At 37.8% G+C, this 27,506-nt stretch overlaps 1 protein-coding gene across 1 annotated transcript; it reads right to left on the reverse strand.

Moving 5' to 3' along the window:
• Nucleotides 1–2,011: 2,011 nt before the first annotated feature.
• On the reverse strand, nucleotides 2,012–16,362 carry LOC140229937 (3-oxoacyl-[acyl-carrier-protein] synthase, mitochondrial-like). The gene is made up of 12 exons (XM_072310136.1): nucleotides 16,230–16,362; nucleotides 14,401–14,517; nucleotides 13,223–13,287; nucleotides 12,586–12,693; nucleotides 10,773–10,844; nucleotides 7,687–7,773; nucleotides 6,581–6,732; nucleotides 5,848–5,962; nucleotides 5,188–5,254; nucleotides 3,390–3,527; nucleotides 2,912–3,063; nucleotides 2,012–2,253 (listed from the first exon to the last, which is right to left on the reverse strand). The coding sequence occupies exons 1-12, from the start codon at nucleotides 16,360–16,362 to the stop codon at nucleotides 2,071–2,073; spliced, it is 1,389 nt and encodes a 462-aa protein (XP_072166237.1). The 3' UTR covers nucleotides 2,012–2,070.
• Nucleotides 16,363–27,506: the final 11,144 nt, after the last annotated feature.

Below are 27,506 nucleotides of genomic sequence, written 5' to 3' on the forward strand. Positions count from 1 at the left end.
TCCAGACACAGTGTAAAAATCCCATAGAGTTTGCCTCTGTGCTTTTCCTATGAAGAAATTATACAAAAGATCTTGGCACACCCTATACAAGCTGTACTTTCATGATACACTCTGTATAGAAACCAAGGCTAACGACACCCAGAATACGGAAAAAGGCCAGAAACCCAAGGGAAAGGGGTCCAGAAATGATTCAGCAGTAGAAGTAGGGGTGAATAATACTCCAATGCATTCAGTGGGATGATGGGTTAAGAAGGCAAAATCAGTCACGTGACCCAGCTCGAAAAGGTATAAATACCAAGAGCTCACTGTGCAACCTTCAGTTGGGTTGGTGGGGTAAATGCAGTCCACAGCACTCTCTTTCTCTCTTTAGAAATAACTATAAAATTAATGGGGAACCACTAGGTCAGTGTAACAGAGCTTAGCAGAGAGAAAACCCATCGGTTGTAACAGCAGGAACTACAATATAGCAATGCTGCACTGAACCGTATTTCGGCCTGTCGTTTCCACACCAGCCTCCTTCTTGCAACTGCTAGTCTTGGGCACTGGACCCGGCTGAATGGGTTGCTGTATGGTTGAATGGTAGAGTGACATGCCTGGTTTCTAATGCACCTTGTGAGTCCTAATATATAGATGTGGAGTATGAGCTACGTGATTAAGGCGCTGAGGTACAGCTGATGCAAGATTCCCTGGAAGTATGGTACACATCATACACATATTCATGTAGGGACAAGGATTAAGGCTCTCCGACCGCTCCCGGCTTCGCTACAGGAAGAACGGGGAAGAATTTAAAAGACTCTGTCTGAAACAAAATAGAGAGAGAAATCTGTTAGCCATCTAGTGTCTGCAGTCTTGCTTTTGCGTATGGCAGGCAGATCTGGGAATAGGAACTGTGATGAAACCATACTAGGGCCAAATTTTCACATTTTCATGTGAAAACATATGGTCAAATTTGTTACGAAATTTGGCAGGTATTTGCCAGATCGAAGCATGACAAAGTGTGTAAGGCATGACACTGCGCAGAAGTGCACCCTAGGTATCCTTACCCATTGCAAGTCACAGAGAGGAAATGAAAGGAAAAGCTTGACAAAAGAATGTGCCCTGGTCAAAGGACGAAAAGCGTGTCACCTACAGACATTTTCATAAGTACATTTTGGCTTGACAGCTACCACAAAAAGAAGAAATCGATCATTTCTTCAACAAGAACCATGTTTTTCAGACAGGACATGGAGAAATGTCAAAGACTTTGTCCGAAACAAAATTACGAGAAAGATCCATAAGCTATCTAGTAGACTGGTGTCTGTAGGCTTTTTATTGTTCATGGCAGATCTGGGAATGGGGACTGTGGGGGGAGCAAACTAGACTTTTGAAACATCCACTAACCACTGAATGTTATGATTCTGTCATCATCACCCCACCTATGTCTGGTTTTCCCTCTCCTCATCGATCACATGTCAGCTCACATTCCACTGTTATGACTGTTTAACCACTGTGTCTTGATCAACAATCTCATACAATGTAAAAACATCACTGCCCTCTTTCTTAGACTAACCACAGCATCTCGCCCCTCGTCACAACATTAACACAATTGAACCTCTATGCAACTGCTTGTACAGCTATGTAATATATCAGAAGGTCTCTCCAATAAAGAGCATTTATCCTTCCTATGGTTCTACAAAGTGATGTCAGTCATAAATTCTAGATCTTCCAAATTTTGCCATACCCCTCCCCCCCCCCCCCCCAAATCATGAAAATGGATCAACGGCTCTGTTCAGGACACCATTCATAACAAGTAGATGACAGTTGCGCGAGTAAAATTGCATGCATGAACTTGCACAATTTCTAATTCAAAAAAAAAAAAAAAAGCTCCCTATCTTGGGAGCCAGTAAACCCCCCCCCCCCCCCCATCCAACTGCTTCACTCTCCAACAGTTACTCACTCCCAGGCAGTTGAGAAACTTGGCACCTCTGCAGTTTATATCTAATCGTAATCTGATGCTGATGTTTTTGTTAAGTGCTTGCATTGTTGTGGAAAAAAAGCAAAAACACATTTTCAACAGCACTAGAAACCTGTTCATAGACTTCCTATACACAAGCTCGCATTGGTTCCGCCGAAGCCAAAGGAGTTCGTGAGGGCGATGCGTCTACCACCGCCATCGTCGGACGACCTGTGCCAGGGCTGGGAGGCGAGGGGCACGTAGTTAAGGTCAAACTCTTCAGTCGTAGAGGCCAGGTTGATCGTGGGTGGAATGTTCCCCTGTCAAGCAAGAAATGAAGTGCACTCCCATCATCACGAAAAACCAATATGACGAAATCCTTGTTATTCAGGTTCAAAAATTATTGTTTGCATATCTTAAATACACATTACTAGTTGGTTATAACAACATTTTGACAGGGCAGCAGAGAGGTGGAAGTTGAAGTATCACTAGTGGAGACGGGAAACGAGACAGCTTTTAGAAGATGTGAAATTCTGAACGATGTAACACAAAACAAGGCACGATAAGTGGGTATGCAATGTGAACTATGGAAAGGGAAATCAAAGCAAAATCAAAGCTATGAAATGTGATATCGAAGGGTTGGGTGTCTGTAAAAGGTTACCCTAGCCCTGGATTAACATTACTTGAAATCGATCTAACATGGCTACTGAATGAGCAGTGGATGCTTATAAGCAAGCAAGCAAGCAAGCACGAGACTGACAGATGTAAATCCCCACCAAGGACTATTCAATGAGGATAAAGTACCTTGCCTACAGACACAACCACGACTGCCACGAGACTTGAACCACAAGCCTCAGGATTGACCGTCAGTGGTCTTGACCACTGAGCCACAATGGGCTCCTCAGTCTTTGGATATATATCCAAAACATTTTATTTCGTACATAGCTGGACATCAAACACCGAAAAAGGTAGACTCACCGTGTGACAGGCCATGATGGTGAAGACCGCTTCCAGCGCACCTGCTGCTCCTAGCAGATGACCCGTTGCTCCTTTGGTGGAGGACACAGCAAGATGTGGGTTGCCATGTGGACCAAAGACCGACTTGATGGCTTTATTTTCTATGGCATCTCCTAAGAGAGGGAATTTGTGATGACAAGAACTCAAATTTTTGATACAGATATATACAATCAACCTTGCCTAAGTCAAATCCACAGGGACTGAAGAAAATTCTTTGACTTTCATTAATTTCTACTATACAATTTTACTTAAAACAACAGAATCAATAAATGGAATAAAAGTAAGCAAATATATAGATTAATATATAAATAAGTCAATCAAGCAATCAATCAAGAGATAAATGTTAAACAAAACATTTGCACAACTACCTACTAACCCCACAGGTGAAATTCCAGTTCTCAAGCAATGAAAAAATTCTTCTTTTTTTTTTGTTTCTTACCTGTTGGTGTGGATGTAGCATGAGCATTGATGTACTCGATCTCTCCTGGGGTCACATTTGAATCACGAAGGGCGCTCCTCATGCATAGAATGGCACCCCTGCCGTCTTCGCTGGGTGATGTCATGTGACCTGCATCACCTGACAGTCCAATGGGTGAGAAGGGTCAACAGAAAATGGGTAATACACCAGACTAAAGATATTCATGTTGCATGAATAAAGATTAAACATCTTCATCTATGTAGGAACAAGAAAGAGCACGAACATTACTCTTTGATATACAATTTCAAATATTACTTAGCAATTGAAAAAAAAAATGTTACTTTTTTCATGAAATTCACTAGAATTATGGACTGCATATCTGGCTGATATTACCAAATTTAAGTCTCCACTTTCTCAATTCACAAAAACAGGTTGCATTGCTGCCATACAATGTCACACAGAATATATGCACAGATTGAAGTCTCGAAGTTTGTTTTTTTCTTTGCTTGGTGCCAAAAAGGTTAATATGAAAATTCACATGGTTTAGAAAACAGATATATCAATTTTTTCTCTATCAGTCTTTTTCAGAGTAGTAAATATTCAAGACTTTACTTTAGAAATAAAGTGTATCAATGAGTAAAGACGTAATATGTAGAAAACAACTCAAAGTTTTTTTTTTCCAAATTCATGAAATTCTTCCGTCGAGATGCTTTCATTGCAACTGATTGACAAATTGTCCTGCATCGACGTAAATAAGCACTGCATTGATCAGTGTTTTAGCAGTAGCCATGATAAAAAATCATGGGTGTACGTGTACATAACAAACTCCGTTTGTTTGACGGATGAGTAAATAGATGGATGGATGGATAGATAGATGGAAAGATAGACGGATGGAGCTATGAATGGATGGATAGATGGATGGATGGATGGATGGATGGATGGATGGATGGATGGATAGATGAATGGAGGGAAAAGTGGATTCATGTATGGATAAATTATTGGATAGATGGATGGACAGATAGATCTATGAATGTATGGACTGACTGACTGACTGACTGACTGACTGTGGACTGAGTGACTGATTCACTGATTCGTCGCCGGTCACACGAACCGACGAATCCCTCAGGTTTGCGTAAGAATGACAATTCGAGAAAATCGCGTTTGAAGTTAACCCATTTTTGACTTATGGTTGCTACACTTTCATGTCTATAATTTCCAATTATTTTTGTAGTACATCAGACTTCAATTCTTGCTCTAACTTGTGAAGTTTTTATCGAATTGTATTGTTAACAAATAAGCGGGAAATCATCAAAGAGCTGCATGCATGTATTTTCGGTCTGCAAAGAACGTTGTCATTTTCCATGTGTGTCCATATGTACATGTACAATCATTGAGCGTTGTTATTGTCAACGCATGTATTACATAGTACGCGCACTGTGCACGCAGTCAATGAACTGTTGAATCTCAAAAACTACACGCAAGTCAATGCGCACTGATTCGTCGGTTCGGTGACCGCGCGTACTAGTACGCGCGGTCACCGAACCGTCGAATCGCCTGATTGTTTAACACACGCGTCTATGGGGAAAACAAATAATTTTCACAAATGGAATTACATACTTCTACAGAAGTGATAACTACGTAAAAATTACACCGAATTACACACTGAGAATTTCAGAATATGTAGTAGGGAATGTCTACTATCGAAATGATTGAAAATCTCAAAATCGAAAATTTGACCCAAAATCGAGTGATTCGTCAGTTCATGTGACCGGCGACGGATTAATCATTTGATCTACTTGCAATAAGTTGCATCATTCACCAGAAAGGCCATAGCCAAGAACCTCTGCCAGCATGTTTGCTCCTCTCCGCTTGGCATGTTCCATCTCCTGCAACAAGACGGAATTAGCAATGCAGTCATACAACCTTATTCAGACAAACTTTAGGATTCCATCTCCTGCAATAAGACAGGTTTAGGCAATGTGCAGTAATACAGTTGTACCTCATTCAGACAAATTTTAGCAGTGTCCATCTCTACACATTTAGAATGTAACTTACGGCAGCACAGGGGCCAGCTAAGCCTGGCATACCAATAAAAAAGTACAAACACACATGAAGCAAAATGGGCCTCCTTCAAAAATAGATCTAAGTGTCTAGTTCAGATTTTTTTTTTCAAGCACAGTAAAATGTGATAATCACCACTATGAGTTTCACAGCCTTCAGAGTCTCGTTGTGTTTGTTTGGGTTTATTCATTTAACATTGCTGCTGAGGAAATCTAAAGAGTAAGACATCAAGGAACCAATGGCTGCAAGTTCCATCCAAAAGACCAGGTAATGAGGATAAAGTGCCTTTGTCAGAGATCTCACCATCAAGAGCTACACTGTACATTCTTTTCCACTGAGTCACAACTCCTCCAACCTACACCCCCATGATCTGTGATGTGTCTTTGATACTAAGGCAGAGCTGACCGAAGGCACTCACCTCAAGGATGACCACTGCTGACCCTTCTGACATCACAAAGCCATCCCTGTCCTTGTCAAAGGGTCTCGAGGCACGCTCGGGTGTGTCGTTGAATTTGGTACTCAGCGCCCTCGCTCTGTGTGCACAAGACAAAGAATGTAACTTGGGTAAGGAACCAAATTATATCTGAGGGTGCTGCAAGAGGTTCTAGCTCTATTGTGTAAGGCATTTGAAAATACTGTACAATTCTTCATCAGGCTTTCACTAAAATTGTATCAAGCAAAACAATTTGCATCTGTGTATCGTCCACTTACCACAAACAAGCAAACTTGTCATTTCCGCCATCGCTGTACAAGAAGACTACAACAGTTTTAATTTTTTCCTGCTTTCTGAAAGAAGTAAGTTAAGTGTTCTTTTATTATGCTAGAAAAATTAAAATACAGTAAAATTTTATGTACCATATATTTTACATGGTTATCCTGCAGTGATGTTACAAACTGTTGTAATCTTCTCATCCAGCGATGGATGCACCCAAACCTTAAAAACCTTAAAAAGTTTTGAACAGATTGTCCAATTTTCCTCAAACTTTCACTGATGTGTTCAGTAAAATATTACTGTATTCTCTCCATACACATACATATTTGGGTTTCATTCCCTTTTGAGGAAGAACATGTTTGAAGAATAAACCTTTTAAGGCATTCTAAAACCTAGATCATGAGTTGATTGGTTTAGTGTGACTAGGATAGCTCCTCACCTTGCGAATCCGCCCAATCCAACAGGACTGATGCAAGCCTCCGTGGCTCCAGCCACCATGACGTCGGCATCGCCATGGCAAATGAAGCGGGATGCGTCTCCTATGGCATGGACGCCAGACGTGCACGCTGTAGACACACAGTGGTTTGGACCCTAGGAATTAGACAGAGAGAGAACAATTGCTTGTGTTTGTTTGCTTATTTCAATTTTTCCTCTGACAAGATAGCTGAATAGCCCATGTTCAGCTGCAATAGCTGGTCTTCCATGGGGTTCAGCTGTATGTACAAATGTACTTGGGGCAGACCACTTCAACATGTTATGTGCCCTGCTCTTTACTGGGGTTCCAAGCCCAAACCCGACCGGCAGTTTTCCTTCATTATATAGCAATGCCCCCATAACCAAAGTGAATTTTGCACCATAGACATTAGTGATAGTAATTTTGAGACGTGAATTGTTACTTTGCTGCAACAAAATTTCGTTACAATTGTGTTTGTTGTAACAGGAGTGCCCTGTAGCAGTATCATATTAGATGAGATCAAATTACATGAGATCATGACTTCACAACTCTCCAACTGACCAGCACAATAAATCTTCACTCTTTTCACACTGCCCTTTTAACTTGTTGAGGATGAGCTCAAATTGTTGTAACACACATTTCCCATAAACACCTGCCTATACTAGGGGACTGGTCTTCAACAGGCTTAATGCAATACTGCAAAATTTCAATAAAAGTATATCTTTGTGCCTCTATGTACACAATTTACAAGTATATGGCAAAGGAAAAGTTCAAAATGCTTACAGGACTCAATATTAGATAAGTAGGCCTACATATTAATAAGTTATTCTACTTTGTTTAAGTTTGCACAAATTTTATTGATTTATTGCTCTTACTGCATTGCTGGAATTCACCAAAATCTCAGTATCCAGGTTCGTACAAAAGATTAATTGTTCCCAGTTACCAAGATAGGGTAAGGGTGCCATACACTTTTACTTTTCACAGGCAAGTAAACTTCACTGATCATGTGTTCTACTAATATTGCTGCATGCACTCAATCCACATGTTTTTGATGATGGACTTGTCCTTTAAGAAAGCAGTTGTCAACTCACTCTGAATCCATGCCTGATGCTAACATGGCCGGCAGCGAGGTTGGGAAGAATCTTGGGAACAAAGTACGGACTGACCTTCCAGAAACCCTGCAAAGATAATCACACATTGGTAATCATTTGTAGATATGCGGCACAGTCTTTATGTACACATTCGGTTTACTACTGTATACGCAAAATATTTCAAGAGGTTCTTCTTTTCACAAATTTCATGAGTCAAGTGCTATTCGCAAATTGAAGAACACATGAAAATATTGACTCAGATCCCTATATGAATGCGACGTGTATGCATACATTTCTGTGTTCGGCATCACACTCCACAATTTAGTGAATTCAACTCATGAAAATTGTGGGGAAGTCCCGATTTGCGAAAAAAAATTAGAATCACTAAATATGTGGTGTACACAGTATCCATTTAGATAGATACACTGTACACTGTATTTTCCAGCTTTTCTTACCAGTAAGTTTCAGACTTTGCTCAACATTGATGTTTGTATGAAACTGTTCATTCACTTCTTGAATCGATATCGTGCTTGTCATTGATTATTTCATCTTTTATTCATTGACATGTTCATTCATCGACGCCTTTAGGCCATTATTGCACAGATGCTTCAGTCATCAAGTTGAAGCCAAAAAAGTGGTCACTGGTCACATGGGGCAAGTGGTCACTACAAAAAGAGTTCTTAAATACATGATATCTGTATTCAGCTTTATTAGTGGTCATTGTTCCTCATCAACATGTAAAGGGTACTGTACACAGGGTACAGTACACTGTGTCAGATGGCTACTTCTCAGTTTAGTTCTATTCAAAAGCTCAACAACTCTGCAGTTTTCCTCTTTTCAAGTGAGGAGCAAAACCTGAGAGAAGTGAGGAAAACCTGACCTTTTGGTCAAAATTCTAAAACAAAGAAACCATTAATTCTACAACAGCAGTGTTGTCTCACTCCCTGGTATTAAAGTCACCACTGGGAAAAGAAAAAAAAAACAAATTCCAATGGGCAGTCACAACAGTCTTTGTTTCAGACCATTTAGACTGAAAAAGCTATTTACCCTTATTTCAAACCTTTATCACATTCTAATTATGTACATTGTCTGTGCTAAACATAATAAAGGAAAATGAAGAATACCCTATTCCAAGTACCTAATAAAACAGTAATACGACAGCAATACATGTCCTTATTACACATCAAAAACAAAAGGAAACACTTTCACTGGGTCTGGGATGAAAATTAGTCTGTGGCTGGGAAGTTTTCTCACAAGGTCAAAAGTCAGCCACTGCTTTTATGACCTTGACTGCTTGACAGCATCAACTACAAAGAGAGTCCAATTCACACCAGTATCTATGTAGGGGTGTGTTTGAGCGCTCTCCTAAAGCAAAGCAAGCTGTACCATACCCGTGCCAGAGGAGTGCTCCAAAGCTCCTACTCCCGGCATTCACATTGGTCCCCGCGACGCAGGGACAGCCACAAGAGATCTTATCTTTTTTACGACTGACCGTTCACATTGGTATCTCATCTGTCCCCAAGCTGTGGGGGCATTTTGGGGCTTGGAGCGAGCTCTGCCACTTGAATCCAGGCATAGCGCATGCCCACATTTGATGACCACAGCTGGACGCTATCAATTGCGCCCCAAGGTCACTCTCCCCTCCAAATCTTGTCCCCGTACCCGACTTGCTTCCGCGGGGACCAGGGGACAAGTCCCAGCGAGCGTTCACATTATGGTTTTTTAGGAGAAAGTCCCACAGCTCGGGACTTTCCCCGCGTCGCGGGGACCAATAAAAGTGGACCACTTCCCGATGTGCTCCAAAAGGGTACCAAAAGTGTACCAGAATTTGGCATGTGAAGAAGCATGTAATATGCACATACATCACAATAAAAAGAGTTTTTCTCTTTGTTCATGCAGGGAGGTGGAATTCCACCTCCCTGGTTCATGACATAGAATCTGTAAGTACATTGTAGTATTAAGCAAGCCAGGTGAATGACCCTGTTGTTTCAAAATGTGTGACCCCTCTAAAAATAGCTCATGACGTACACTTTCTCCACAGAGCACTCAAAATGTTCCAAATCTGGCACAGCATGGTATGGTACGCTTTGGTCCGGTTCGCTTTGGTTTGCTTTTGAGCACTCGAACACACCCTAGGGGTGTGCTAGTGTCCCCTTGTTTTAGTAAACTAACACACTGACAAATGTGTTCATACAAAGGAACAATCACTCTATTTTAACTAAGTTTATGTTCACACATAATAGACAAGGCACATTATGGAAACTCCACATCTCATTTAAACTCTTTGTCAGATTCTTGGCTACTACACATAATGTACAACACATTGGTACATAATTTCAAACTCTTTTTACTGGTAACCTGAATTGTTTCATTACTCCATGGGTAAAAAGGAACAGAACACACATTTCATACAATGTACTCTTCTAATTCTTTGCAGAATCTTTTGGGTGGGCCCATGGGTGTGGTTCCAAAGGGCACTCTCTATATCCAACAAATCACTGACTACACTGACTACAGGGGTTGTTTCTTCAGCACAACTCTTCGGATGTAACTCTTAATTCTTCACACACATGTACATATGCAAAATAATAATCAGCACAAACTGAATATCATACACACTGACTCTCAGAATGCACACTGCACTGTATTGAAAATAGAGGTTTCTCTTACCTGATTTAATAAACAAGGAGAGACAGCGTTAAGTGCTGGGTCAGTGGAATCAAAATGTAGAATGGCAACAAGGTCACCACTGGCTCCCCTGTCTACCACCAATCTCTCCTCTGGAATGTGGGTTCTTCCATTCTCACCATGGGGGTATGTTTTAGGTTTTCCTCAAAATGGAGGAATGGTACAAAATAGGACTTTAAATGTAAAATCAATGTATTAAACAAAACAAAAAAGTGGGGCGATTTTCTGCATGATCTCATATGCTCAAAGTACATTACCCATATAATTCTGTTGTTGTAAATTAGTGTATGAACAACAACAACAAAATAAAAATAAAGACAGACAGAGACAACAAGACAGACAAATGGACACACAGACAACCTACAGCATATCATGCCTCCACCACTCTTTTGACTTACCTTGTCTCGAATCTTGACGCCCGTATCCACGATCTCTCGTAAATCTGCCATCCCCATGCCAATGGCCACGCCCTGTCCATGAGCAGGAACAAGAGAGAAATTTAAACAATTGACACCTACTGATGGTTATAGAGAGTATGGTCCTGGTGGGGGTAAACTTTTCACACTGCAAGCCAGCTGTTTCACTGTGCTATCTCTATCTCTAAACTACAATAGTTTTGTAGATGATCTCAGCGATTGCTCTATGTTGGGGAAAGACATATGAAGTTATAAGCTTTGAAAATGTATTTCTATTGTAAATTGACAATGTTTTTATTGTGATTTAAACAAGGAAAAATTAGATGTGATCACTGCACATATCGTCGCCGGTCACACGAACCGACGAATCACTCGATTTTGGGTCAAATTTTCGATTTAGTAGTAGATATATAGTAGATATATAATAGATATAGTAGATATTCCATACTACATATTCTGAAATTCTCAGTGTGTAATTCGGTGTAATTTTTACATAGTTACCACTTTTGTAGAAGTATGTAATTCCATTTGTGAAAATTATTTGTTTTCCCCATAGACGCGTGTGTTAAACAATCAGGCGATTCGACGGTTCGGTGACCGCGCGGTCACCGAACTGACGAATCAGTGTGCATTGACTTGCGTGTAATTTTTGAGATTCAACAGTTCATTGACCGCGCGCACAGTGCGCGTACTATGTAATACATGTGTTGACAATGACAACGCTCAATGTACATGTACATATTGACACACATGGAAAATGACAACGTTCTTTGCAGACCGAAAATACATGCATGCAGCCTTTGACAATTTCCCGCTTATTTGTTAACAATACAATTCGATAAAAACTTCACATGTTAGAGCAAGAATTGAAGTCTGATGTACTACAAAAATAATTGGAAATTATAGACATGAAAGTGTAGCAACCATAAGTCAAAAATGGGTTAACTTCAAGCGCGATTTTCTCGAATTGTCATTCTTACGCAAACCTGAGGGATTCGTCGGTTCATGTGACCGGCGACGATATAAATGCTATGCCCTTGCCTGCTGCACAGTAACTCCGCATTATTGGAAGTGCACTAGTCAACACTGAAAGTGTAACCCAGCTTGACCTCCTTGTCTTGCATGTGGGTGCGCAAGATCAACTTATTCATTTACAAGAATCATACGGTCAGCATATGGATCTGACCACTAGCAACAATATGCAATAGGGAGAATTCTTCATTACACACTCATCTATAAAGTACGCGTAGATCACTTACATGTATAAATCACTTCAGAAACATGCACATTTGGCTATATCTGGTCAAAATGTAATCTTACTACAGTCCGACTTCTCTTATCCAAACATGTCCGAAAAGGCGCTCATCCAGATAATGGATTTGACCAGATTTATGGGAGACGCAGCTGCCTACCCAATGGTAGCTACATGTAACCTGTTGCAGGTAGCGTACACTGAAACTCTTTCTTTGATGAAAATTTGATGTAATATGTATATTAATTGTGATAGGAGTAATATGTGAGGTTGTGTAAGAATTGAATTTGAGTTTGAAATCCCCCCCCCCCCTTTTCCCTTTGATTATTAGACTGAAAATTTTATTCAAAAAGATCACAGCGAGATCACGTCTGAATAAAAGAGAGATCCAGATACCACTGGTGATGGGAGGCCAGATAAGAGAGGTCATAGCATATTAGATTGGTCTATTGTCAATACAAATATCACCAGTAAAAGGATGCATTGAATTTCACAGGACAAATGCTATCCTCTATGAACGTGTAGATGAGGAAGTACACTGACCGTTCTATCTCTCTCCTCCTCATCTTGTGGTTTCCATCTAGCCTGGTCAAGAGCCTCCTCTGCTGCTGTCAGTGCAAATATGGTCGCTTCGCTCATGGATCGAAGATCCTGCAAAAGGCAAAATACAATGGCAGATTAATGAAAACAAAAATTGCGTCCAGAAAGACAAGCCACATCAGAAGAGAGGTGCATGATAAAGAAACCATTATCAGTGTCTGACAGATCATCATGTAATCCATAGCTGCTGGATATTCACATGGACGCAACTTAAGGAAAATGAGCATGACAACTATCATCTATAAACTGATTTACATGTACTAGAACACTTGGCCTACACTAAATTTTATTGTACTGCTGCCTGGAAAGCAGTAGATGATAGGTTAGAATCCTACAGGGTTCCCCTTTTCTGACATGTCTGTTAAAGATTGAAATCAGCAGTTGCGATCTTATTCACTAGAAATACAGAGGAGACATTTGATAAAAATCAGTTATTTGTAACTTGCTTGCAATGTAAACAGAGAGAGACACCTGAAGGTTTGAAATGAATGACCCTTGCTCAATGTTTGCATTTTGAAATTTGTTATATATCTGAATATGCAGTAAGATATATCACCAAATATACAAAATATGAACTTACTGATGATGATACAACACGCAGGGCATCAAATTCTCCTTCTCCGCTCCCCTTTGGCACATAACCAACTGAAACAGAAAATATAACAACACCAGAGGCATTGGGACTATTGAAAGGCATTATTATGTTGTTTGATATATCTCCTCATACCACGGTGAATGTGAATCTAAATATACCTGAACATATTTCAAAGCAGCCATGAATGTGGCTTGAATGACTGAAAATGTCTTCCTCCTAGACAGCTATGGGGTCAACTTTCATTTCAGAAATGACAGAAGCTTGGTCAGCATGACATTGTGTACACAGAGAGAAAAAGATTGACCCTTTATGCGCCATGACACTTTGCATATTAACTAGCCAAGATTTCTCATGAGCATTCAGTAATCCATCCAACTTTGACCTTCAGTTGTAGATTAGCAACCTATTCAGGCGTAGCAATGTGCCTTAGTCCAACTGTAGGTTAGGGGGATTAGGTAATCTCTGTTCATTGACAGTCATTATCCAGATATCTGTGCCAATCAGTGAACAAAGCTCAGCAAGGGTTAAATATACCAATACATACATGTACATTGATGCCTGTTTGAAATCCACGTAAGTTGTTTGTTATCCTGTTTTCCATCACTTAAGAATTAAAAGATCTTCACATGAAATATGAAGTATATGGGTATTTTTACAATATTGGTGAATGGAAGAGGAACATAGCTCTGAAATTAGAAAAGGGTCAAAACACACTTTAACAGAATATTTTAAATAGGTATTGTTTAGTGCTCTGTATGACAAAGAAAGATAGTTTATGAAGTTTTAAACCATTCTTCAAATAAACATACATTTTGATTTAAAAATGATTGCTTCTCCTTTTGCTGTTGATTCATTTAACAATTTTCTCTCTAGAGATGGTGTCTTTGCTTAAATTTGAGGGTAATTTCAGATTACTAAGTGAAAAATACACAAAGAAATAAACTATTAATACACACATATGAATGTACAAATTATGAATAGATGACTAATTGATAAATAATGGTAACGATGATAAAGAATAAAAGTCTCACATACCTAATATCGCAGTACTAAGGCAAGTCTATTCAGGGAAAACAAAGATTTCCATGAGAAAAAAAAAGAAGGCTTACAAAAGAGAAAACCATATCCCCAGAAATGGACTGCAGGTAATATTCCACTCTCACCTACTTGAGACGACAATCCTTCGTACTCCTCCCCCTGAAGTCTTGTGATGCCGCTGCAGCCATCCAACAGTCTCGGCCACACTACCTTGACTCCGACACCGAGAGGACAAACCACACCTAGACGGGACAAACAAATGCGGCGATTTCGAGGTAAAAAGGATAATAATGGTAAAATAATAATAATAATAATAATAATAATAACAACAATAATAATAAGCCATATCTATAAAACAGATATTTCAACAAAAAAATAAAAAAATTCAAAGCTTCTTTGCACATTGAAGGAAAATATAGGAGGGTGCTAACCTCTACCAAATTACCAAGCCCACAACTCAGTTCCACCCATAAATGCATGCAATTTCCCAATATAGATCTACAGGCCTTTTGTTTACGTCATCAGCTTCCAGATGCGACAGTACCTTGCCCGAGCAGTTATTACTTATTACTATCCCAGTGAGTAGCCCAGCCACCCACCTACAGCTACACATCACACCACAACTAGAATTTAGAAAAGGTGTCTAAAATTAATTTACAATTAACTTTACCACGTTTACAACTTTATATCAAATCTAAGATTTTTGTGACACTCAAATAGGCTGCATAATTGACGTCATTTCCCTTTAAATGTTAATAAGATATTCGTCACACATCACAAAGCCATGTATCTGCATTTTGTCTCAACAGCAATACCATTGACCGTAAATAACAACAGAGAAGTCTTGTATAGGGAAGCATGGTGTCACCGGACACCATGGTATTACCGGACACGCACATTTTTGCGTACTAATGACATTCTGTACGCGCGAGACTTCATAGATTAGCCTCACAGAACTTTGTGTGGACCGAAATCGCAAAAAACGCAACATAAAAATGTAAAAACACAAAGAAATTCACATTTTACCTCAAATTTATAGTTGAGTGACCCGCACCTCGTCATAGTTAATATTTATGCATGTTTGAATCACATTTCACGACTGAAATTCTATGAAATCCCACTCACAGTCACATACTGGAAAATGCTGAAGATGCCAATTTGAACCAAAAGTTCACTGATCGATATCGGAAATTTGTAGCTATCGTCCTCAACGCGAACGATGCAGAATAGTTGGGCGCTAAGGGGCCCGCAACTCGTCACCTGCGCGTGCAGCTCCCATAGACAAAGCGTGTATACTAGGAGTAGAAGTATACTATAGTCTATAGAGTCTAACCAGCTGTCAATTTCTCACAAGGTTTTGTTGCGCGCAACTGTTCGAAATGTTCAAGACAGACATTTTACCGTAAAATACGAAATTTGAACCTCATTTGTCGATTTTTTTCTGTGTCATCCGCTCGGTGAGAATGTGTACGGTGATTTGTGGGATAAATTGTGATTCTGGTGCAAGGACTAGGTGCGAAAGATGTCGATTATTTCATTGCGAAATCGTGTCCGGTAATACAATGCGATTTTGCACCGCGCAAAAAGACAACTTTTTTAGAGGGGTAGCCTACCGGTATGTTTGAAGCATATTTTCTAAAAACTGGAGCGAACAATTGACAAAAGTTGGCTGAATTCGTAATTTCCAGGAGTCTGGGAATAAGTGATGTTATTTTTAGCCGAAATTTCATCCTCTGAGTACGGAATTCAAAGCCACGAAAAAGAGCGTCCGGTAATTGGATGTCCCACCCTACCTGTCGCCACCAAAACATAACCACTTAACAAAACAAGACATCAATAGCAGGCTATGGGACTATTATATACTTTTTCACTACCTATGCACTCTCTCTGATGAGTCTCGAGGACATTCGCCAAACCTTGCTTGCATTAAATTCATCAGTTGTATAAGACATACCTACTCCTGTCACAACAACTCTACGTTGAACTTGCACATTTGGTGTGGTTGAAATACCCCGTTTTCGTATTCTGACCAGCTGCCTTCCGTAAATTTGCCTGAACATCGACACTACTCTTTCAGCCTTCGCCATGTCTTCACCTGTCTGTTGCAAAAAGAGCAGACGATAGCAAAATTACCTTCTAAAAAACCCGCGCGCGCACCAGCTTTTCCATACACCTGTTACGGTACTCGATCACGTGTTGCACCGGTGCACGCTCGAGATGGTGCCCTTACGAGCTCCATTTCATGAAATAAAAAGAAAAGTTGCTATGATAGCAATTTTTACTCAGTGGGCCCCGTTTTATCAAAAGATACAATCAATTATAAATGTCCTTACCACACAGGCTGCCGTAGACTTTTGATAAAAATCAACTATACAATCAATTATAACTCTTCATAAAACAGGGCCCTTGAATGGTAATTGTCATGGTAACGAAAAGAATCCAGCGTCCTGATTACTAGTACTTGTTGCCATGGAAAGTTGTTATTCTTGCAAGAGTTGCTATCCTAACATCTTTTATGAAATGGGGCCCAGTTATGGGGTCCGTTTCATGAAAGTCTCCTCCTATGAGAGACTTTTGAATAAATTTATACGTAATAATAAGTACAGCATTTTTGTTTTTTGTAATGCGCCATCGATGTTTATAGTGGCGCAGAGGGACATGTAAAAGGAGAACAACGTGCTTTAGTGTATAGTTGTAGGCCTTCATATGAAAGTTGAAGAATGAGGACGAAATAGAAATGTATATACCAGGTATTATAAGCAGTTCAACAAATATTCAACCAAAACAAGATGCAAATATAATTTTTATGACTTCATATACACTTTTTAAATGTTCCAATCGTTTCTGCTGATCGGATCCTCTCATAAGCCACATTAATGAGAGACTTCATGAAATGGTTTTTACTTCTCTGCATAGCTACATATGAACGACTTTGGAAATTCTGAGCTTTATGTAAAGACTTTTATGTGATGAATTCATGAAACGGACCCATGGGCAGCCACCCGCGCGAACACGTAGGCTTAACTAACCGGGGTAAGATATGAAGAGTTTGTTCGCAAAAACCGATAAGTCCATATTTGCCAAATGGAGATATTTGCGATTAAAGGTCAAGAAAAATAAAGAGTATAATAAGAAAATTTTTGCTTCTTTTGACCATAACTTCAAAAATGTACATTTAAATGTAGTGACCAATATATCATTTGAAAGGTATTTTTTTGTACTTCATGACAAAGAGCGTACTTCAAAATCTTCAAAAATGGACTTATCGGTTTTTGCAAACAAACTCTTCATATTATGCCTATTATCTCCATGATGATTTTCACCCACTAGGACAGGTAGAATATTAATATGTGTGCATGTGTTATCGCTGTTTATTAAATTGTGATGTATTCCTTCAAATTAATGTAAGGATAGGCCTTTTTTTATTTTGTTATGCCTGCAAACAAATAATATCAAACGTAATTCTATTGAGCACTTAAAATCTATCGTGTAGAATGAATTTCGATTTCACTTTTATTAGGCCCTATTTTTTATCTACCTACAGGCCCTTATTATTTCGTGTGTGTGTGTGTGTGTGTGTGTGTGTGTGTTTGTGTGTGTGTGTGTGTGTGTGTGTGGGTGTGTGGGTGTGTGTGTGTGTGTTCTGTTTGTTCTGTTTGTTTGTTTATTCATGTGTTTGCTTGTTTGCGTTCATCTCGTTTAAGTTGCTGACAAGGCCAGAGGTAAAGGTAATCTTTAATGTAAATTTCACAAGTTTGGTAATGAAATCAGTCATGCCAATAGAACTATCGTTCGATGGTCATGTCGGTGTATCATACTTGGGCCTCCGATCTATACGAGATCAGGCCCGACTAGCCAATACCAGTAGTCCTATTCTGTATTGTGTTCAGTGACGGACTCTGGTACTTGCCAGAAACCTCGCTTTGCGTCCATTTGACAGTAGATGGCGTCCTTGCATAACATCGTGCAGTGCCGTATATACGGCACTGACATCGTGGTGGACGACACAAGCCCTCGGTTCGGTGTTTACTGTATCCGTAGGTGATTTTGTGAGTTCTTCCGAATGCTAAAGATCATTACTGAAACGTTTACCCTTACATTCAGTCAAACTTCATCACATCCCAAAGTTGATTTATAATATTGATATAGCTTACGCTATATAAATTTAGCTGCTATAGTCTACCCAACATAAATTTGCAACTAAAAGGGATCAAGGAACAGGGACTGCAGTTAAAGGGATCGTCTCAAATTATTCTCGCGTTTATTTAAAGTTATCGGGTTTATTTGACAAATCGACATCATTTATGCTTGTCATGATGATTAAATCCAACTTAAGGTCACATACATGAATGCAGTCTTTCTTATTCTCTTTCTTCCCACGTGATCTATTGTTAATCAGGAGATTTCTGCTTGAAATGGTTTGTTTTGTTTGTTTGTTTGTTTATTCATTTTCCATCTGACAAGATGGCTGGATAGCCCATATTCAGCTACGTTAAGCTGGTCTTCCATGGGGTCCAGTTGGATGTGAGGTGGGACCACTTCACCGGGTTAAACACCCTGCTCTTTGCGATGAATGAATGAAGCGGGATCTTTTACTTGCATGAGTTGTTGCTCTCTCATACACGGGACCTCCATTTTATGTCCTATCCGAGGGACAGAGTGTTTTGCCTCTTGCTAGAGGGGACGGTATGTTTACACACAACATTGCTCAGTCCAGACTCGGGTTCGAACCCGGGCCGCGTGATCGTGAGGCAGACGCGCTACCGACTGATGAGCCAACTCACCGCCCTGGTTAATGGTTATGGCCTAGTTAATGATAAGTTTTGAAGGTACTGTACAGTAATGGCCGGGGTGGAGATTCATGTTTTGAACATTCCAAAGTGAGATAATGAGAAACCTCTTATGAAATAATATGAAAAAGCATGTAATTTAAGGAATGATTCAGTGTTTATTTGATGAAAATTGTTTTTCAAATGGCTGAGATATATATATATATAAAAAAAAGTGATAATAATAGAAGGCGACGGGCCACGCCTTTTAAAAGGATCTCTTTGTTTCACCTTGTTTTTGGATATCTCAGCCATTTCAAAACCGACTTTCATTAAATAAACTATTGATACCCCTTAGAATTGCATGCTCTTTGACATCTCATAGAGTGGTTTCTGAATATCTCGCAAAACGTTAAAAGCTAAATCCTCACCTCAACCAGAACTGTACACACCCTTTAATCATAACGAGCAGCAGTTGCTCAACCCTGAGGGATAAGGAATTGAGGAATTATCAACATAAAAGACAAAGAGACTGTTAATTCGAGGTTGATAAAACGGTTCTTATGTATTCAAAATATTATTGTTGATATAACTGAAATAATCATGTACCGCAAACGGGGCTTGGGGTATTGGATGATTACATTTATTTTATTTGGTCACTTACTTGATTTCCTTGTTAGAGAAAGAGCACTGATAAACTTTCGACAATTCCTATTTTGCCAGAACACATCATAAAAAAATAAAAAATCAAAAATCAAACTGGTAATTAGATAGTATGTTTATGCGATAGATGTATGTATAACAACAACTGCAGCTTATCTGTCGTATTCGTGTTCATTGCTTTTCCCTGACGTGAAACTCTGGGATCTTAAGCGCCGCGAGCCCAGCGTAAAGTAATATACGACTTTTGCCATTCCATGCATGCCAGTAATGCTCAGTGTAACTAACATGACAAAGACGCACACTACATAGTAAACTTTTTATCAGAGAAATACTGCTGAAATATGAATTTTCTGATTTTATATCTTCATCTCTCACAATTCAGTAAGTTAATGCATATTGTCTTCATTATCTTACGTTATAAGGGCACATTCGCCATAAGTCCATTCCTGGAGATGGTCTAAGTCCATATAAAGGCAAAATAAAACCTTTGCAACGATGCCTCACTTGTAGCATGAAAGAAATATTCTTGAAGTTATTATCAAAAATGTCATATGTTTTCTTATCATTTGTTTGTTTGTTGTTGTTTTTTTTAGCAGGTTTAACAGCAAATATCTCAAATTGACTATAATGTAGTTAACTCGCTTTGCGATTAACCTCTTCAAGTGTCATTGAACTTGAACTTGAACCTTAACCTGTGTAATAGTAAATATTCACGTGTTTTCACGAGCAGTGGGTGATAATAATTATTATAGTTTCGCAACCTATAACGCGAGAAATTCAACACGTGACTATGGCGCCATCGCCTAACAATGCTCCCACGGATTTTTACGTACATATTCTGCGCATTATTACTAAATGCAGCCCCTCCTCCTAATAAAGTTTTAAAGTATATAGAGGGATGTACCTACTTTAATGGAGGAAGAAGAAGAAGAAGAAGAAGAAGAAGTCCCAATTCCTAGGTTATTATAGCCTTCCGATGATTTTATGAAAAGTTATAGATTATATATTCAAACTCTCGATCTCTCATTTTTTCTCGATTAGTTAAAAGAAAAGCAGTTAATCAAGATTCATTTTTTACATTTATCATTAAGTCACTGGAAAGACAGTGTGTGAGGTGATGTCATCTTCCATCTCATCTAATTTGCATATAGTCGTTTTGACCAATATTGCGACTGTTTTCATAACTAATAAAACTCCAAAATCGTACATAATTCATATTGCCATCCATAATAATATTTGTAAATAATAATATTATGTCATTCATAAAGTTGTATAATAAGATGTCATCCATCTATGCAACTGTCATGGTCGTCCACTTAGTAATATATTTGAAACTGCGACAATCCAAAAACTGCTATGTCTTCTATTTTAAACTTTAATATTATTCTGTCTGTTTTCTTTTGGAGTGTGTTTACTCTCTTTACCAGAGCCACTTTAAACAGGAAATGTATGGAGTTTCATTTTATTGTTCATGACACTCGCTTTCTGTACAGAATGTCATTTCATACGCACCGGGGATAACATAAAATGGGTGTGTTTTATTGCAGAGTGATGGCTCATAAAGTTTTATGGAGCACATACATAATAAAAATAAGGTATGCACATGCTATATCCCGTCACGATATTAAAGATGTTAATAAATTATTATCCCGATACGCAGATGTTGAAAGCTATAGATGTACGGATATGATAGACAAACAGAAAGATGATATATGGATGGAAAGATATAGGTACAAGAGACAGACACTAATACACAGAAACATAGCTACTTGAATTTGATTTAATTTATTTTTGCATTCAGTCAAATACAAATTATATACAAATTTCAAAACACAAAGATAAAGAATAAAAAGTGCTGTGAGATAAAACGATAATAACACAAATAGACACGCATAGGCAATTGCATTGAGCAGTATACATACACAGAAACATAAAATGAAATATATTTTTCATTAAAAACAGAGATAACACATTATTGAATGCAGGAGACCGACATCGTGAGCTATTAAGCTATGTAGATACATGAAACATAGCTATAACATAGATACATCGATATAAAGATACAGATAGATAGATAGAACGAAAGACTATAGACATATAGACAGATAGATAGATAGATAGATAGATAGATAGATAGATAATTGTAGATAGAGATAGAAAGAAATAGATATATCGAATTATATAGACGGATATGGATGGGTGGATGATAGACTGATAATTAGATTAATAAATAATAGAGAGACAGATAGGTAGACAAATAAAATGATAAAGACAGCTATACACAGAAGGAGTCAGAGGGAACGTTGCATTATAGCATTGTTTTCGAGAACACTATGTCATGTATTATGTGACGCAGAATGATATTCGGCGATTCATGTTGAACGTCGATTGCGATTCTGTATCGAAGCATAACATGTTACTGCTGCGTATACGGGCATGATGAATTACCGACGTGTTCGCAATCAATTAAACTTTATTTATAGCTTCTCATCTTGCGTTTTCCATATCGCTTTATGAAACTATGACAGTGTTTATCGTCTGCTTGTTGAGTTTTCCGTGTGAGGCGATTGGAACGAATAAGAGCGGGGAGGTGATCATCTAGAGAAGGAGAAGAATCAAGAATCTCTCCTTTGTACCCATGCTATACGTGCCGCCGATAAGTTACGCACTCTATATGTCGTTAATACGACTTTCAAGCACCTGCACGCACATTCACCACCATCACACATCATATTTTATTTTCCCCTGCTATCTTCGCAGCAGAATTTGTATTATTACGAATTTATATGTCCCTATCTTTTCCTCGGGTCGGCCATCTTTTCAAGCAATGCTTATAATGGCGGCCTTCTGCATAATCGTTTCTTAACTACACAATTGTTATTGTAATCACTGCTGCATAGACATGCATACTGTATATTATATCATTAATTTTCTTTCATATCGTTGTTTATGCAAGTCAGACGACTCTGTGTTAAATTTACTTTGTATATTTCTTACATGTTCATGATTATGTTTATCGTTGTTTACGCAAGTCAAACGACTCTGTGCTGAATTTACTTTATATATTTCCTACATGTTCATGATTATGTAACTTATGTATGTTGATTTGCAGAAAATAAAGTATCTATCAAACAAAACAAATACTCTAAAAATTGCTTTGACAAAAGAGGGCACTTTTGTTTTTAAGTATGCAACATATTTTTCAATCACAACAAACCAAGCGAATGGCAGTTTTCTGTCCGTTTCAATATTTTTGCAGCATTTATCTACAGTGCAGAGAATAGGGCACGCGAAAAAAAAAAAATGTTCAAAAAATTGTACTCTTTTAAAGGTTCAATACTATCAAACATGTAGAAAAAAGTATCAATCCGAAAGATTTAACATTCAAGTGCTAATCCTGGGGAATAAATTTTAATGATGTATTATCATGTGGGGAAGATAATTAGATATTAACATTTTAAGAGATACCAATAACGTCATGTGTTCCTTGTTTTTGTAAGATCTGGGGTCCGTTTCATGAAAGTTTCATGAAAGATTATTTGCTCACATTAAGCATTGTACATCTCTACATAGCTACATAATTATGAGCTATATGTGGAATCTTAATGTAGCTTAGAGACTTTCAAATTCATTTCGTGAAGTCTCTCAAAAGTTTGTCTTATGAACGAAAATTCTCTCAAGAGACTTTTACGACATGGACCGCTGGTCACCTAATCTAGGCAAATTCATTCTTGTTTGAGTGATGCCCTCACCTTCTAGAGTAATTCACAAATTTTACAAGCTATGCTTTTCTTGTGAATTCCTCTTTTCCATGTAAAGTTATTGCTTACTTGTTTATTTGTCCAAACCAGCGTTGATATCATTATGCTTGTAATCATGTTATGTTGAAAATTAGGGATTGAAAGTTCCTTTTGATGTTATGTATTCATGTAAGCGTTGTGTATATTACTTTGTATTACTTCATATGGAAGTAAAATCATTTTGAATTGAATTGAATTGAATTGAATTCCATATTGTTGTGTCGGACAACTTATCCATGTCTCTCACCGAAACGAATGAAGTGTCTAACCACTTGAGAAAAAATAAGAGAGGTAATTTTCCAAAATGTGCACACAAACTCATTACAAAATTGTCTATTTGCACAAAATGCAAAGAGATTCCACTCATTCTCTTTACATCTCCCTAAACAACAGGGAAGGTTTCTGGACTTTTTAACATCATGCCAATGAAGTCGGTTTTATGCCACATTTTTATACGATTGTTCTTTTCAGTTTAACTTTTGCATAGATGTCCGGTTATTTATCTATCTGTCAAGTACTATTCCGTGTTGTTCTTTCTCTATGTATATACTGTATTTGTTATGCATTGTCATTTATATGTGAAAATCCCGCGATGAGTTTCCTGTAATGTTTTTTATTGGACGAATAAAAATGAATTAACTTGAATTGAATTGAAGTAAATGTGAGTATCAACGTTCAAACCGTATAGGCCGGTCAATACGGTTTCCACTCGCGGACTGCAGCGAAGACTGCACTCGCGCCATCTACTGTCAAGTTGTTTATAGTGCATTAAGATGTTCTCATAATAATTTTCAGTATTGTTTTCTTTTCATTTATCCATTCATTTATCAAGTTTTGCATGCAAATTACATTTGCAACGTACATGTACAGATCAATAAATAGCAACAATGTTTGAGAATTCAGCGTATGCAGAATGAGTCTTAAGCACTATGCTATAAAATGGATTTTCTGGTTTGATGATTTATGTTTTATTGACGTCATCAAAAACAAACATGATTAGAATGGAATGTGTTAACCGAGAGTGCGAAAAGCTATAAGAAAACATCGAGTTCATCCGAGTTCTACAGCAAACGAAGGTCGTGCTGTATCGAGGAAATAACAAAGAGAATCATTACTGGCGACGAGCTCCTTGCATTTATATCTTAAAGTTAACATCATTATTCAGAATGACCTAAGCTTACAATTCTTACACGCTCTAAAACAAACAACAAATCAGATCAAGCAAATCTGAATCGTGTTATGATTAGTTATAGATAATATTCAATAATGCCATATGTACTCCATGCCTGTCATATCATAGCCGTGGTAATTGTGTTCAACTGTTGGGTCGCAATCAATGACATTAAAGTATGACTTGTGAATAATATGTTCGATATAGTTATACTTATTTTCTGTTATGTACAAGTGGAAAAATAAAACTTACTGAAAACTTACTGAAACTTAAGTGTAGCAGTTGGCGATAACAGTACATATTCAAATAGTCAGCAAAGCTATAATAATCAATACTTTGAAGGGATCTGACATGTGAGTTTATTTTTGGCATGTGAGTTTATTTTACCGAGTCTTTATACTTGTACCAGTACGTCAGTGGTGATTTTGTTTTGACTGTCAGCGCATTGTGCTAAGTTTTACTAATGATTTAGTGATTGCTTAAATGAACATTATGAACTTTCTTTCCCTTGACTTTAACCGAAGGGCCTGACGTTAGTGTGAAATATCTTCGAATATTTACTTTAAGTAATTTCCTGAAGACACCTATATCAATTGTTATTTTGCCCCTAAAGGCCCTTGGTAAATATGAAATTTCAAAATGCAAAATATAATATATCTAATGTTAATGAAACGGTTACGTTTATGCATGTCTTCCTATAATACATGTCCATGCATCGACTCAAATTCATTTACATTTGAATCCATTATAAAAAACATAATAATAATACCACATTGATTGATTGATTGGTTGATTGATTCTATTTCCTCAGATTGAAATACAATATGTACGTTCTTGTAACATTGCATGATATAAAAACAATTAAGAATGACCACAAAATGTAGCATTTTTATAAGTTCAATGATTCAAGATTCAAATTTGTTTTCATTTCCATAAAAATAAACAGAGGAATTATAAATAATGTATCAGCGGAACATATTTGTAATAATTGCAAAAACGTAAATAGATAAAATACATGTGAAAAAGAGTAACAATGAAGAAAACAGAAGGACCGAGGCCACCGGACCACTTACAGACTTAACGAACCATCTCATGGGGGAATATTATTATGAACACGATCAGATCTTTAATTCACTTAAAGAATAGGAAACCGGGTTCAAACAGAGTAGGTAGAAGTTTACTAAGGAGCCATCTGACTGAGACACAAGTTTCCCGAGTTCACTTGCACAGGTCTTCACAAAATATCCTGTATTATATTCTTATTTTTTTCCTGTTTTAATTCTGATTTGCTGTGCGATATTATAAATAAAGCAGATAATGTCAGTTACATCGAATTTGCATAGCTATATAGAAGAGATGTATTCAGTTTAAAGAGCGACCTTTTCAATAATCATTCATAAATGTTTATCAAGATAATAATGTTCTACATTATGTAGATGTATCTCATCATTACCATTTTGATAGGTTATAGGCCTATCATATTTTGTCGTTATAAGAAACAAACAACCAAGTAAGACACAAATCAGAACTCGGTTTTATGAGAATTTTCAATGAAGAGTGTAAATGTTTTTCATGAATCAAAACATGAGAGAGAGAGTGGGGAGGGTTATTGAAATATAGATATACATATAGATATAGATAGATAGATAGATAGATAGATAAATAGATAGAAAGATATATAGATAGATATACAGATAGATAGTAGATAGGTAGATAGAAATGGATCGAGAGATTATATGATATAGATTATATTAAGTGCTCGTGCTTGTGTTTGTTTGTTGTTTTGTTTTCATTCTTTTGATCAACAAGATCTGTGACGATACGACGACGACACGGCAGATTCAGTGCTGTTCTGTACTATGAGCGAAACAGGTTTTCCTATTATATTGTCCATCCAATCCGAGTCGAAGATTTGCGTCATTAGCGTCACAGATCTATGCGCGAAAGTTATACATTGCAGCGCATTTTAAAGCAACATCGCATCTCTTTTTCCAATACAGATTATGATGGTGGACATCGCATTGAAATATAATAATTGCTTTTGTTGTTGCTGCTGTATTAATCTTATTCTTATGGATCCTGCCATATCATTCTGTAAAGCTGTGGTATGTGACTCTTGAGTGTAATCGGTAAGATAAATTATGTAGCAAGTATGTATCTTTCATTTTGATCGAAATCTTAATGACCTGTCATCTGCAATGGTTTTTTTTTCCCAAAGAAATGGTAGGCCTATGGTGCTAGTGTAAAAGAGGTATTAAACTTTGACTGTTGAATAGAGTTATTACGTCATATTATAACAAACACCAGTTTGTGGTGCTCAAGAGACAGCACTGTTATACTTACGCAGGCGGGGGGTTCGCTGAGTTTTTATGTCTTAAATTTTCGCGAAATTCTCTCTTTACTCATTTATATACATAGCGCGAAAACAAAAATATGCTAAAATTCAAAACAGACAGCATATAATAATTTATAATCTATATTTCCTTCACGAATTATTGTAAAGAAATAAAATTTAGTGAAACGGAAATTTAAAATTGCCCAAAAGTCGTTAAGCTCGTTCATCAGAGACATATTAGTTCAAGAACTCAAAACACATGTCAATGTCTTGAATCTTTGCTTTGTTAGGTTTGAAACTTTTATAGCATAAAAGTCCTCCTGGGGCAACTTAAGGTAAAAAAGACAAGAAAAAACAAAAAGCAGAACTAATCAGGCAAATAGAAAGAAAAGAACACAACATCCAAGCCGGTATCCTTGTATGAAAATAAAGCAAGCAAAAGGAGATATAAAAGTGATAGTGCATGACATACATAAAAAAGAAATAATGGGGC

Source organism: Diadema setosum, chromosome 6 (genome assembly GCF_964275005.1).
Source record: "Diadema setosum chromosome 6, eeDiaSeto1, whole genome shotgun sequence".
Lineage (NCBI taxonomy): Eukaryota > Metazoa > Echinodermata > Echinoidea > Diadematoida > Diadematidae > Diadema > Diadema setosum.

What these genes read in the sequence shown, in the direction of transcription:
- LOC140229937 (XM_072310136.1), bottom strand. Translation starts at nt 16,362, where the DNA reads ATGGCGAAGGCTGAAAGAGTAGTGTCGATGTTCAGGCAAATTTACGGA. An exon ending in GGATTGGGCGGATTCGCAAG is followed by an intron (nt 5,963 to 6,580) that starts GTGAGGAGCTAT and finishes TTGTGCACACAG; the next exon opens with AGCGAGGGCGCTGAGTACCA. An exon ending in TCTTGGCTATGGCCTTTCTG is followed by an intron (nt 3,528 to 5,187) that starts GTGAATGATGCA and finishes TTGGACTGTCAG; the next exon opens with GTGATGCAGGTCACATGACA.